The sequence below is a fragment of the Vombatus ursinus genome, unplaced genomic scaffold (genome assembly GCF_900497805.2).
Source record: "Vombatus ursinus unplaced genomic scaffold, bare-nosed wombat genome assembly UNPS02014797.1, whole genome shotgun sequence".
In the NCBI taxonomy this organism is placed as follows: Eukaryota; Metazoa; Chordata; class Mammalia; order Diprotodontia; family Vombatidae; genus Vombatus; species Vombatus ursinus.
This window is the reverse complement of record NW_020954575.1, coordinates 80778-95141: the sequence shown is the minus strand read 5'-3', so window position 1 is coordinate 95141 and position 14364 is coordinate 80778. Positions and strand designations below refer to the sequence as shown.

Here is a 14364-nt window from a genome sequence, read left to right as displayed (position 1 = left end):
CAAGATTTTATGAGGAGGGAATTTTATAAGGAATGATGGTAGATGGGATGACAAGAAAAGGTAGGAGGCATTTTGTGAAGGGGCCTGAAAGTTCTGCTGAGAAGTTTATAATATATTCTAAGATTATATATATCTCTACCACCACTGTTGATCACACCAAAGGAGGTCCCTATTATCTCCCCCTCACTCCCCCATTAAACTCAGAAAATATCCCTAGGAATAATCTGCCCCTGGTCCCACCATCCATACATAGAAAAGTGGGGGTTGTTGGGGGTAGCAGTGGGGATTAGACCATGACGACATCTTGTCATTCAACTGGCACCAAAGGAATGTTAAGTGGGTGGTTTCATCATAAAGACTGGACTGACAGGTAATTGAGGGAAATTGAGGTGATTCACGTTTGGGCAGGGAGAGAATGAAAACAGTAAGGCCCAGAGCAATCCCATTTCCTTGAGGCTGGGTTGAGAGAGTATGATATAAAAGACTCTCAGCAGACCCAGGACTCAGCAACAGATCCAAGCAGCCATATAGCTTGTTCTTCTCTGAACGCCAGGTGAGTCTCTCTACTCTGATTTTCTTGACAATTTGTGACCATAGAGTCATGAAGTTGTAGAATTTTATTTTAGATATGAGGAATCTAAGGAGCAGCAAGAATGGGACTAGAAATCAGAAGCTGCCTGAGGGAACATGGTTTTTCACCCGATATTGGACATTTCATTGCCTATCAGCATTGATGCAAAATGGCCCATCATGCTAGACCTGGTATTTAATATGCACTTATTCATTTAGGGTGTTTTGTAGAACTAGAGGCTCTCAAGGCTGGAAGGGATCTTAGATATCACTAACAGTCCAATCCTTTCATTTTCTAAAGCAGGTAACTGTGGCCTAGGGAGGTGATTTGTCCAAGGTCACATAATTAATAGCAGAGCTGGTAGTTGAATATAGGTCTCCTAACTCCTAGTCTGGTGCTTTGCCCACTGGAACACCATTATCTATAAAGAGGGCTTCCTAGAGAGTGATAAACCTTGGGTGTTTAACATAGCATGGTTGTACATAAATATAGAGCATTTCACGGGATTTAAGAAAAAAATTGGCAGATCATAGGATTATAATCTTTCTGACACACCTCAGGCCTAAAGAGACTTAATGATTTTTTTATATCTATCCTAGAAATATGCTGTATTGGGTAAACCATTGATACAGAGTTAGAATGTATAGAACTAGTCAAGGCAAGGAGGATTGGTGAGGACAGGAAACATGAGACAGGATGATAGTGTGAGACAGAGAAAGACACCTCAAGAAAAGAAAGAGAGCTGGGGCAGGGGAGAGAGAGAGAGAGAGGGAGAGAGAAAGAGAGTGAGAGAGAGAAATAATGGCTATTTCAAGTGGGGACATAGGAGGGTGTAGAAAGAAGATTAGCTTGGAGTCAGAGAAACTGGGTTCTCACCTCCATGTGGCTTTGGGCAGCTCGCTTAGTAAATGCCTTTAATAAAGTCTTGTTGACCAATGGAAGAACAGACTTTGTGAGAAGGATAATGGGTTGGCCTAGAAGTTCCATGTTAGTCTCACGGATGATGACTAGTAATGTCCTTGCTATTTTCACCACACAGAGGGTCAAAAGCCAAGGGGGCACCCATGACAATATCATCCCAATCCCCACATAGAGGGAACATAGAATTCACCAGTGTTACTCAATGGCTTCAGAAATCCAGTTACTTTAGCAAGAGGCAGAGATCAGGCTAAGACTGAAATGAGTTTAGTTTGGGGATAGGGAGGAGATATGTCTGCTTATTATTAGTAGAAGGCTCAATGGGATTTGCTCTCTTGCTCTCAGTTTCTTCATCTGTAAAATTAAGGGGGTGGACTAGATAACCTCTAAAGTACCTTCTATTACTCCTATATCTATAATTCTATGACTCTGCTCATAGATGAAGTCTTTAGCTGGCTGTCACTCTGTCTTTGAAGCTAAATAGTTTCAAAGTCTATATGGGGAAGAGCTGGAAAGGGGAGAGGGAAAGGTCTAGAAGTGCTTTCAAAGTCATACCCTTCTAGCAGGGGGCTTGACTTCTCATTTGGTAACATAACCATAGGCTATCCTTTCTCCTCCAGGTCTATCCACATCACAGAGCCATGTCTTCTCAGCAACAGAAGATACCCTGTACCCCACCTCCCCAAGTTCATCAGCAGCAGGTGAAGCAGCCCTGCCAGCCACCTCCCCAGGAGCCATGTGCCCCCAAGGTCCCAGAGCCTTGCCACCCCAAGGTACCAGAGCCATGCCATCCCAAGGTGCCAGAGCCTTGCCATCCTAAGGTGCCGGAGCTATGTCACCCCAAGGTCCCAGAGCCTTGCCATCCCAAGGTGCCGGAGCCATGCATCACCAAAGTCATTCCACCTCCAGCCCAAGAGAAGTGCCCACAGGTCCCCAAGACCAAACAGAAGTAAGATGGCCCAGGACGACGCCCTCCATGGGACCAGCAGCCAGATGAAGAATCTCCCTTATCATCAGCTTTCCAACCCTAATTGCTATCTGTACTTCCAGGGAGAGATTTCTCCCCTGGTGCTTTTCAGCCTGTAATTAGCATGCTGAAACCAATTAGCAATGGTCCTGCCTTTCATCTGGGTCCTGAAAATGCTACAGAAGTCTGTCCCCACCCTGGGATCCCTAAGCACCTGGATCAGTCTGAGGCTGCATCTGCCTGAGCTGGCCCTCTGGCGACACAGCTGTCAGGGCTAGAATCAGGCTTCAGTCCAGGAATGACTGTATTCTTCCTACTCTGATCCCATTAAACTCACTTTCCACATGACTTCTGGCTGCATGTGTGTCATTGGTTGCTTCTTTTGAGCCTCTCCAACCCCGGTCTCTTGTCTTCTACTTTCTTCTGGGTGGAAGGAGGGTACACATGGAGGGGAGTCAAGAAAATAATTTTCCTAACTCAGGAGCTCTGAACAAGGAGGAGGGTTTAGGAGGAAGAGGGCATAGGATTTTAGGCTGAGCTGGCACCTCCCTAGGCATCCATCAGGAATTCAGAAAGCTCGTAATGGACAGTTATGTTGTGCTACATTCCTGCCAAACTCTCTCAGTCCCCAGCCAGATCTGAAGCACCTGGCTTTACACTAGGATGCAGCTCATTATTAGGATCCAAATGACCCTGTCCTCACCAGCCCACGCCAGCAAACCCAACCCAGTACCTGCTTATGGTATAGGGGGAAAGTCATTAATCTTGGAGTCCAGAGACCTGAGTTTGAGTCCTAGGTCTGCCACTTACTAGTCAGGTGACTTTAGGAAAATCATTTAACCTCTTTGAACCTTTATTTTCTCATCTGCAACATGAGAATAATGTTTCACTAACCATCTCTCTTAAAAAAAGGAAAACCTATAAGTGTAATGTATTATCATTATTTCTTTCATTAGGCAAATTGTCACTCATTCTGAGGAGACATGGTACTCACTTTCCAGCCAAACACATGGAATTAGAGACTTGAAAGGATCTAGATCAATTTCTTTATTTTACAGATGAGAAAGTTGAGGTCTATAAAGAGGACATACAGTATGTCAGTCATACAGCAGACACCAGAACACAACTTCGTTCGTTTTGGTAAAACGCTGATTGAATCTAGTGCTCTTTCCACTAAGCCTCTCTGCCCCTTCACCATCATTATTTCTTTTTCCAAAACCTTTGAGGACTGGTATATCTTTAGGTCAGCACAATTCACTGAATGTCCACTGTGTTTAGAACCCAGTATGTGGTCCTCTGAGAGGAAGAAATCCAGAAGCAAGAAAATACACTATCCCTGCCTTCAGGAAGTCTACAGTCTAGTTGGAGAGACAAGACACACCCTTACACACAATAGGAAATAGTGTGTTAGGATACACCAAAAGATACCTAGAAAATACAATCTAAAAGCAGTTTGGTCTAATGTACCCCCGACCTAAGTACAGAGTAAAACACAACCAGGGTATAACTTCCAGACTTCATTATTTCTGTCTAAGACACCACCATCTTTTCAGTCGCCCAGGTTTGTAATCTTGGAGTCATCTTTGGTTTTTCATTTTCCCTCTTCCTACATATCTAGTCTGCTGTCTGAGTTTTATTAATGATATCTCCACAAGATTTCTCACATCCGTCCCCTTCTCCACTCACACAACCATTACCTTGTTCAGACCTTTATCAACTCTCATCTAGACTATGACAATATCAGATTCCAGAAGGGTCTTCCTGACTCAATCTCCTTACTCCAATCTGTACACATAGCTGCCATAATGATATTCCTAAAGCTCCCTAAGCCATAAACTCCAGTGGGTCTCTATTGCCTCTAGAATCAAATACCACTCTTGCATTTTTCATTTAAAGACTGTCAGAACCTGCCTCTAACCTTCTTGCTGTTTAGTTGTTTTCAGTCATGTCTGATTCTTTCTGACTCCGTTTGGGGTTTTCTTGGAAAAGATGCTGGAGTGACTTGCCATTTCCTTTTCCAGTTCATTTTACAGATGAGGAAACTGAGGCAAACAGGATTAAGTGACTTGCCCAGGGTCATACAGCTAGTAAGTGTCTGAGGCCAGATTTGAACTCAGGAAGATGAGTCTTCCTGACTCCAGGACCAGCACTCTATCTACTGTGCCACCTAGCAGCCTCTAACCTATTTCTTGAAGTTTTTATTGATACATTATACCTTCCTTCCTTCCCCCAAATAGTTCTTAGTCAAGTAAAACTGGCTTTTTTGCTATTCTTTGTCCAGGACATGCCATCTCCTATCTTGGTGCCTTTATATAATCCTTGGAATGCACTCACTCCTCCCCTAGTTTCCTTAAAAGCTCAGCTCAAATACTGTCTTCCGCATGAGGTATTTCCTACCCCTCCCTCCTACCCCTGGCTGTTAGTATCTTTCCACCCCAAACTTACCTTGTGTCTCCCTGATAGAGCTCCTTGAAGGCAACGGCTGTTTCGTTGTTGCCAGTACCTAGCATCATGCCTGGCACATAGTGGGCACTTAATAAATCTCTATGGATTGAGGTTTTTTTTTTTTTGTTTTGTTTTTGTTTCGGGCAATTGGGGTTAAGTGACTTGCCCAGGGTCACACAGCTAGTTAGTGACAAATGTTTGGTCTGAGGCTGAATTTGAACTCAGGTCTTCCTGACTTCAGGGCCAGTGCTCTATCCACTGTGCCGCCTAGCTGCCCCTATTGATTGAGTTTTGAAGAAGGGTTGGGAGGAGGAGAAGATGTGCCCAATACAGAGTACAGCTCATTTCAAAAAGGTACAATGATGGGAATGTCTGTGGATGGCCAGATGTTTTGCTTGCTTCTATAACCCATTGATTTGCAAGACAAAAATCATCCCTGTGCTCTGTGTGATTGAAGGGAATGTACAAATTAATGAGATCCCAGCTCCATTTGAATAAACTACAGCTCCTAGAAAGTCATTCATTTCTGTGAAACTGACAACCAGGACTGCTCCCTTGGCATTATTGACTCACTAGCTGACCTCTAGAAGCCAAGCTTGGTAACCTGGGGATTCTTCAGAATGTTTGGTTGATCATGACCTGAAGACAAATAGTTCTGAACTCTTATCCTGGAAAAGTCTGTGCCCAGAGTGATGGCTGATAATTATCATCCAATGTTTTTAAACATACATACAAAGTTACTTATTCTTCTTCTTCTAGAATGTTTTGAAGAATTATTCAAATGGATCTCTGATCTCATGAATGTGGGTATTCAATGGTTTATATTGCAACTCATCTATTCCTATCCAACCTGAGAAATTCTTAGCAATCTCCTCCCACCCTCATCCCTATAAGTTTGCTACTGAATGAATGTATTTAGGACCTTCCTCCCTTTGTCTTGACATTGTCAAGATACCAGTGGAGACCAGGTATCAATCCCTTGTTCTCATCATGTGACCAGCCCATCTTCTTTTTCAATTCTACATTTCTTTGAAGATATCCTTCACTGTAGTTCTTTATGATTTGTTGTGTTGCATCCTTCTTGTACTCAACTTTTGCCTCTTCATTGTTTTATGAATGATACCGATTTTTAATTCTTTGGAGACCATAGTATTCTATCATTTGCAGCTGCTGGTAGAACATTATTATGAAAAAGTTAGAATTTTGTTTTAGGGAGAAGTTGAGGTCATTGCAGGAACTTTTCAATTTCCCAAAGGCAATCCAGTCTACTCTCTTCTTATGTAGTTCTGGGGCTAATTTGTTGTCCATTTGCAGTGTATGTCCAAGATATACATGTCTTCACAAGATGGTCATCTAACCGCATGTCACATAATCCAGAGACAGCTGGCATTCTTCATTCACTTGATGTTTGCTATGTGGATTATTAGGCCAACTGTCCTTTGAACAGTTATGGATTTAATTCCAGAAGCTTGGTGAGGTTCTCAGGTTTGATACAATTGACACAGTGTTATCCAAAAATAGGAACAGCACCTAGAGGTCCTCATTATCTCTATGGGATCTTTTTTTTAGCTTAGATTCTGCATTAGACCTCATCTAAAATAATGGCAAACACCTTTGGTGAGCTTTTTATATGCCTTGCCTGATATTAACTACCAGAAGGTCATCAAACTAAGTCATAACTATATATATATATATATATAATCATACAGAGTTTAATTGTGATATACGTATGTGATTCACCTTGATACAAGAGAACTTTTAAGGCAGCATTTTGCTGTACCAAATAAAATGTTTTGTTTTTATCATCAGCAAACAAAAAAAAGTGCAAGAGGATCTTGGATTTTTTATATCTATCAGTTAGGTAAAAGTGTGGTCTACTGTAGACTACTTCTTGGGAAAGCCTGCCTCTTTCCTATTAATAACTTCATTAAGGATCTCCTAGATCTCTGTATAGATTATTTTCATGAAAATTTTATATAGATGGGAAACTCTGCATATAGGTCAGTAGTTAATAAGTCATCCATTGTGGGGTGAGGGTGGTGGGGAAAGGATTAAGAAGAACTGAGAGGTTTTCTCCTGCCTTTGGTATCTTCCCTTCCTTCACATAACTTTTGAATAGATAGTTCATTAATTGATCCCTCAACATCCTCATAATTACCTTAACTCTAGCATAGATCTTCTCTATAGTTTAATCCAGATGTTTTCCCCACCTTTGTTTTCTTTTGCACTATTTTTACCTCATCTCTAAGTATGGGTATTGGGATGTTAAGATTCAAACATAGTATTCCACTGTTCTTGATGGTTAAAAAAAAGTTCGTTGTAAAAATCACAGATCTTTTCCATCTTCTATTTGTTGTCTTCCAGTGTCATCCTTAAATTTCTATGGTATTATTTTGTTTTATTGGGTCTTTCACAAAGCTGTCTTTGAACTGTTTCTGTGCTCAATCACTTTTCTCTGTTTTATGAAGAGATATTAGTCATAATCTTTCATCATCTTTCTCTGTAACAGTTTACAAATAAGTTTATTTTCTAAAGCTATATTGACCTTGACTATCATATCTTTCTATGGCAAGAAAGGCAAATGGATGCTAATTATGATGGGTTTAGGCTCTTGATTTTCTTGTTATTACAGTTGATTTACATCAGTTAAATTGACTTTGAGCAAATCACTTAACTTCTCTGGACCATATTTTACTCTTCCATATGATAAGAGAGTTGGGGTAGGTGACCTCAGTGATCACTTTCAGCTCTAGATCTTTGATTCTTTTGATGATGAACTCCTATGTAAGATTATTGTAATCGGTGTCTGTCATTTCTTCTGTCCTTATCCTATTTTCACCATCAATAACATTTGAATAGGTAAAGGTCAAAGTTGTTTTAAAGAGATAAGGATAGAGTTGCTGGACTTGGAATCTCCCTTAAAACCAATTATTCTAAATTGCCCATGCTATATGCATTGCTCAGAGGAGTTCTGGCTTGGTGCTTTTTATTTGGTCATATATAGCACTTTCCATTAATTATCATGAAAATATGTTCACAGTGTAATGAGGGTTAATAATCTATGTTGTCTTCAAGCCTTTGACATTTCTTATTGCTTATTCTTGATCCATATTTTCCAAAAAAAATTTCCATCTTCTCCTATTCCTACTTATATAGAATATCACTGCATCTTCATTCTCTGAAACCACTGTTGGTACATAAATTACAATAATTTTTATGGTAGTCTTTTTGTAGATACATTACCATGAACACTGTAATATAAGATGGTTGACTGTCCCATAAAATGATGTTTCTCATTGCCTTGAGACACATGATAAGACTACTTATAACAACTTTTTAAAAAAAATTTGCCTCTTCAAGGAAAACCTATGAGTCATTCTTCCATTTAGCTATCTTTCTGTCTTCTGGTTTCATTTATAGTGAGAATGTCAAGATTGATACAGTTTAGTTCTTCCCTTGACTCATTGGGTATTAGACAAAGATCTCACATTGGGATTATCCATAGCTATGTTAAAATTTATAGAAGCTCTTTTTTAGTCTTTCTTACAGGGAAGAGGATAGCTAGGCGGTGCAGTGGATAGAGTGCTGGATCTGGAGTCAGGAGTTAAAATCTGGCCTCAAACACTTACTGTTTGACTCTGGGAAAGTCACTTAACCCTCTTTGCCTCAGTGCCCTCATCTGTAAAATGAGCTATTCACTTCAGCATGGTTATCCACTCCAGCATTTTTGTCAAGAGAACCCCCAAATGGGATCACAAAGAGTCAGACATGATTGAAATGACTGAGCAACAACAGGGAAGAGCTCTTTGGGTAAGGTAGGAGGAGACAGTAAATTCAGAAATGAATGTGATGTTAAAACAGAAAGAATCAATAATTTAAAATTATTTATTTATTTGTTTTTAGTTTTCAACATTCACTTCTATAAGATTTTGAGTTCTAAATTTTCTCCCCCTCCCTCCACTCTCCCCTCCCCAAGACATCGTGCAATCTGATATAGGCTATGCATGTACAATCATATTAAAGATATTTCCACCTTAGTCATGTTGTAAAGAAGAATTAAAACCAAAAAGAAAACCCACAAAAAAAAGAAATAACAACAACAAAAAGAGAAAATAATATGCTTTGATCTGCATTCAGACTCCATAGTCCTTTCTCTGGATGTGGATAGCATTTTCCATCATGAGTCTTTTGGAGTTGTCTTAGATTCTTGTGTTACTGAGAAGAGTTAAGTGAATCAATAATTTTTAGAAAGGAAGTTTGGACAGAATCTAAACTCTGTAATTTTTAGTATGTTTTGACCCCTTTTCTATGACAATCGATCTTGAAGCAAAAGGAGACTGTCAAAACCTGAGGCAGATTTTGTATTTTTATTTGTCTGTTTATTTTATCAGTTGTCATAGCCAAAGATTTCATCATCAAGTCCCAACCTACTGGTGATGAACTTTCTTGAGCCTAGCTAGGCTGGTCCTCAAAAAGTAGATTCATTCTGTCACCAGTATTATATTCCAAGTCTCTCCAACATAGTCAAATCTGCCAGAGTTGCAAATTAAGAATTGCCAACATTCTTACTTCCAAAGTAAAAAAGATAAGATTAAAAAATGTTAAGTTATGGGACAGCTAAGTGGCACAGTGGATAGAGCACTGGCCCTGAAGTCAGGAGGACCTGAATTCAAATCCAGCCTCAGACCAAACACTTGACACTTACTAGCTGTGTGACCCTGGGCAAGTCACTTAATCCCAATTGCCTAAAAAAAGTTAAGTTATTATATAAATCCCTTCTGGTTGGAAAAAAATGTCTTCAAAGAGTTTCCTTTTCATGACGTATTATGTGTCCGTAATCTTTATCTCTTCCACCTTAGGTCCCATTCCATAGAGAAGAAAAGCAGGTTTGTCTCTTTGGCAAAGTCACAGAGAGAGACTGGTTAGTCAGGCAGTAAGTGTGCTGAGCAGAGCAACCCGAGTTGGGAAAGTATGTGGCAATCCTATGACTGTCACGAAATGAGTTAAAGCCAGTACCTGAACAAAGGTTGCAGGTGTTTTTACACCTAATTAAGTTTCTCAGACTCAATGGGCTGTGAACAAGATCTAGGAGATCCGTTCCATAAGTTAAGAGATCCAATGGAGTTGTAGCAGGCAAACTAGCAGAGACCAGTCAGTGGGTAGTGTTATGGCCAATGAGAAAGTGGATTTTTAAGCTCTTGCCTATGATTCTTGGACATTAACAATCTGCTTGGAATGTGAAGGAGATAAACTTTATAGACATAGAGAAGTATGGATAATAAAGCTGGAATATGTGATATTCTGTAGAAGAAAGACCACTGGATTTGAGGTCAGAAGACCAGGATACAAATCCCAGATAAAAGGGACTTGGGGAAAAAAAACCAAACTACCTCAATCCATTCACCTCTTGTGGTGGTAACAGACCAATTCTTTTCCTGGTGCAAATTGAACACATGGCTGGCATGACAGACAGTGAGATAGCAAGCTCAAAGTAAGAAGAAGAAAAGGAAGTTGGAGCAAATTTAAAGTGGAGGGAGAAGGAAGATAGTGTCTGAAGATGAGCAAGGTATGACTAGATAAATTTCTAAAGTAATTGCTAACTCTTGAAGTCTTTGAATCCAAATCAGAAAGATGATATGAAAGAAGGTGATAGGGGTCCTTAGGGAAAAGAACTGGGTCTGTTTGTATGCTCTCCACAAAAGTGAAATTGCGTCCTGAAAATTTTTAGGTCACTCTTATTTTTTACAGATACAAACTCTTAACAAATCTATTATCCTGGAATGGTATATTAACTTTGAAAATAGAACCTTATTTCTGGGAAAAACAGATAAACAAACTCTGGACTTGTATTCGTTGGAATTGGGTTTTACTTAGGAGATTTTAGGAAAATTATCTCAGTTTCCTGTTGTTAAATAAAGAAATGGACTAGATGATTTCTGAGGTCCCTCTCAGCTTTCATATTTTGTAATTCTTTCATTCTGTGATGCTATTATAATGTTAAAAGGAGGTTGGAAATAAGGGAACTATCATTTGTATTGTCAATGAGTGGAAAGGCAATAGAAACTCTAGAAAGCAGGCAGAAGAAATGCAAACCACATGGTAGAGAAAACATTGGGGTCTGAGTTGAATGCTAAATTGTCCTTTGACAGGAGCTCTGAATTTCATACTTTGCCATATTCAATTATTTTATCAGTGTTTCTTGCTTTGTAAGGCAACGTGATTAAAAAAAAGGCAGCTAGGGGATGCAGTGGTTAGAGTACCAGTCCTGGAGTCAGGAGGACCCGAGTTCGAATTTGACTTCAGACATGTAGTAGCTATGTAACCCTGGGCAAGTCACTCAATCTTAATTGCCTCTTCTCCACCACCACCACCCCCCGCCCTGAAAAAAACTCCAAACAAACCAGTATGATATAGTGGATGGAATGCTGGACTTGGAATCAGGAAAACCTGGGTTCAAGTTCTGCCCCTGACACTTAACTAGCAATCTGATCCTGGGCAAGTCACTTGACCTCTATTTACTTTATACCCTCTATGCTCACCTATCTACTAAGTCAGGGTTTGGGCTTTGCATTGGTGAACGGTGGTCCCTGGGCTGAAGAAATCACAGATCCTTCCATTACTCAAGGACTCCTGCTTTCTATGGCTAATAAAAAGTAATTTCACAATACAGGGTTATGAATAAGGAATATTAGCCCAGAAGACTGAGAACCTTTTTCTGTATCTAAGAATGATCAGGAAGAAGTCTTTGATTTATTGAACCCATCACCACTGCAGAGTGGGGTCTGGGCAACACCAGTAAATGAATGGGTCTAGAAATAATAATAACTAATATGTACATAGCACTTTAAGGTTTGCGAAGCACTTTACATATATATATATATATTATCTCTTTTGATTCTTAGAACAACACTATGTGGTAGATATTTCTATAATTCTCATTTTATAGATGAGGAAACTGAGGCTGAGAAAAGTTAAGGGACTTGCCCAGAGTCACGCAGTAGGTTTTTGAAGCAGAATCTGAATTCAGATATATCTTCGGTGCTAGCATAGTTCTCTATCCACTTTGCCACCTATCTGCCAGCTATGAGCTACCTGACTGAAATCTGGGCTAGAAAATCCTATAGAGCCAGGCAAAATTAGGAGAGATACCAAAACATCGATTGCCAGGAAATTATCACTTTGATTTTAACATGCCCTGATATGGAGTCAGTCCTCTCAAATAGGACTAGTCAAATATAGGAGCAACAGTCTCAGGCTCGCCAAACACACACAAGAAATGGGACAAGAAGGTATGGCGTGGCTGTGATATGTTTGAGGGGATAGGCAAGGCCTCATCCACCTGGTGGCAGTTTGCCCACATTACAGTCATTAGGCTGAGGATGAAATGAACGCCTAGGTACTTGCCTTGCTAACTCATAACTATAAGGTGAGGGCAAACATGACTCTCTGAGTTTTTAGGATTCCCATGGAACTACTGGTGTGTCATGGAAACCAGGGCTTCAAAGTCCTGACCAGATCTGTGATGGTGAGAGAAGGACAGGCTAGAGAAATGGGATGAATTAGTCTTCATCTCAGGGAACAACCCTCCTCTCCCTTCTTCTTTCCCATCAAAGACTTAAGATCTGTTGATATCCCACAAGGGAAATGAGGGCTGCAGAGATATGGAGAACCGTCTGGTGCTGGCAACTTCTAGAGGGTGAAGATAAAAACAATTAGAGCCAGAACTCCTGGAGTCATAAGGCGGCATGGGATAGTGGAAAGAACACTGGATTTGCAACCAGAGGGCATAGGTCTGATTTCCAGCTCTCATCCTTACTATGTGATAGCCTCTGAAAGTCTCAGTTTTCCTCATCTGCAAAGTAAGGAGCAGCTATGTGGCACAGTGGATAGAGTGCTGGGCCTGGAGTCAGGAAGACATGAGCTTAAATCCCCCTACACTAGCTGTATGCCCCTGGGCAAGTCACTTAACCCTGTTTGCCTCAGTTTCCTCAACTTTGAAATAAGGAAGTTGGACTTGACCTCTAAAGCACTTTCCAGTTCTAAATCAATGATCACATAAGTTGTGACATTTAATACATTTAATAATATTATTAAGAATAGCTAGCATTTATATCACATTTTAGTGTTTGCAAAGTGATTTATATACCTTATATCTTCGCAACAACTTTGTGAAGCACCCAGGTGCTACAGTGGATTGAGTGCTAGAGTTAGAATCAGGAAGACCAGATTTCAAATCCTGCCTTAGACACTTATTACATGTATGATCCTGGGCAAGTCACTTAACTTCTCTCTGCCTCATTTTCCTCATTTATAAAATAGGGATAATAATAGTACCCAATTTACAGGGTTGTTGTGAGGATTAAATGAGATGATATTTGTAAAGCACTTTGCAAACCTTAAAGAACTATATAAATCCTAGCTTTTATTATTATCTCCATTTTCCAGATGAGGAAATTGAAGTTGAGAGAGTTAAGCACCTTGCCCAGGGTCACATAGCTAGTAAGTGTCTAAGGCAGGATTTGAATTCAGGTCTTCATCTCTCTAGGTTCAACATTCTATTCAATGTGCTATCTACTATGCCATTTTCTAGTTTAGCTTCTAACAAAAATGGAACAAACACTCTTCAATATAATAACCCTCAAACAAACATGTCAAACCAGACTTAATTCACCATGGGACAGCAAATTATAATGGAAAACAAAATAAAACACTGATCTTAGAGTCAGATGACTTGGATGCAGTCCCATCACCATTCCTTACCCACTTTGTGATCTTTAGCAAGTCATATGACATCACTGCACCTGAGTGCCTTCATCAGAGAAATAATCCCTGGTCTCATAGGGTTGTGAGGATTCAATGTATGAAAGAAGAAAAGAAAGAAGAGAGAAAGGAAGGAAGGAAAGAAGGAAAGAGGAAGGAAAAAAAGAAGGCGGAAGGAAGGAAAGGGAAAGGAAAAAAGAAAACAAAAAGGAATTATTTCCTTCCCCATTGTAGTGTAAGCTTTATAAGACTAGGGACTGCCTTACCTTTTGGATTTGTATTCCCAAACCTAGCACTTTCATTGCTCAGTTGTTTCAGTGGTATCTCACTCTTCATGACCTCATTTGAGGTTTTCTTGGAAAAGATACTGGAAAGGTTTGTCATTTCCGTCTCCAGCTTATTTTCTAGATAAGGAAACTGAGGCAGACAAGGTTAAGTGGCTTGTCCAGGGTCACACAGCTAGTAAGTGAGGCTAGGTTTGAACTCAGGAAGATGAGTCTTCCTGACTTGAGGTCCAGTGCTCTGTCATCTGCACCACCTAGAAGCCAAACTTAGCACAGTGCTTGGCAAATAATAAATGCTTTTTCATTCATTCTTCAATCATTCATTTGTTCATATGTCCAGGACTAGGTTGCCCATCAGTTAACAGAAGTCAAATCTAACTAACCCTTAGGTAACTCTTAAATAACCACTTCAGTAACTG

At 40.0% G+C, this 14364-nt stretch overlaps 2 protein-coding genes across 3 annotated transcripts in view; both read left to right on the top strand.

The window, feature by feature from the left end:
* The first annotated feature begins 447 nt into the window (after positions 1-447).
* LOC114049083 (cornifin-like) lies at positions 448-2804 on the top strand. Of its 2 annotated transcripts, none has more exons than XM_027870273.1 (2): positions 448-553; positions 2110-2804. In XM_027870273.1, exon 2 carries the CDS (start codon positions 2131-2133, stop codon positions 2440-2442), a length of 312 nt encoding a protein of 103 aa, XP_027726074.1. In that variant the 5' UTR covers positions 448-553; positions 2110-2130; the 3' UTR covers positions 2443-2804. The 2 variants fall into 2 exon arrangements, with proteins under 2 accessions (XP_027726074.1, XP_027726075.1); XM_027870274.1 differs by having other exon boundaries at positions 482-553; positions 2091-2804.
* A 7203-nt stretch (positions 2805-10007) lies between these two features.
* The window catches only part of LOC114049276 (cornifin alpha-like), a 44302-nt gene continuing 39945 nt past the window's right edge, over positions 10008-14364 (top strand). The window contains exon 1 of the mRNA XM_027870516.1: positions 10008-10467. Within this exon, the coding sequence (XP_027726317.1) occupies positions 10459-10467 (9 nt within the window). The 5' untranslated portion in view covers positions 10008-10458. The remainder of the gene's footprint in view (positions 10468-14364) is intronic.

Bases quoted from the DNA above. Each gene is read 5' to 3' on its own strand.
- LOC114049083 (XM_027870273.1), top strand. From the start codon at position 2,131: ATGTCTTCTCAGCAACAGAAGATACCCTGTACCCCACCTCCCCAAGTT.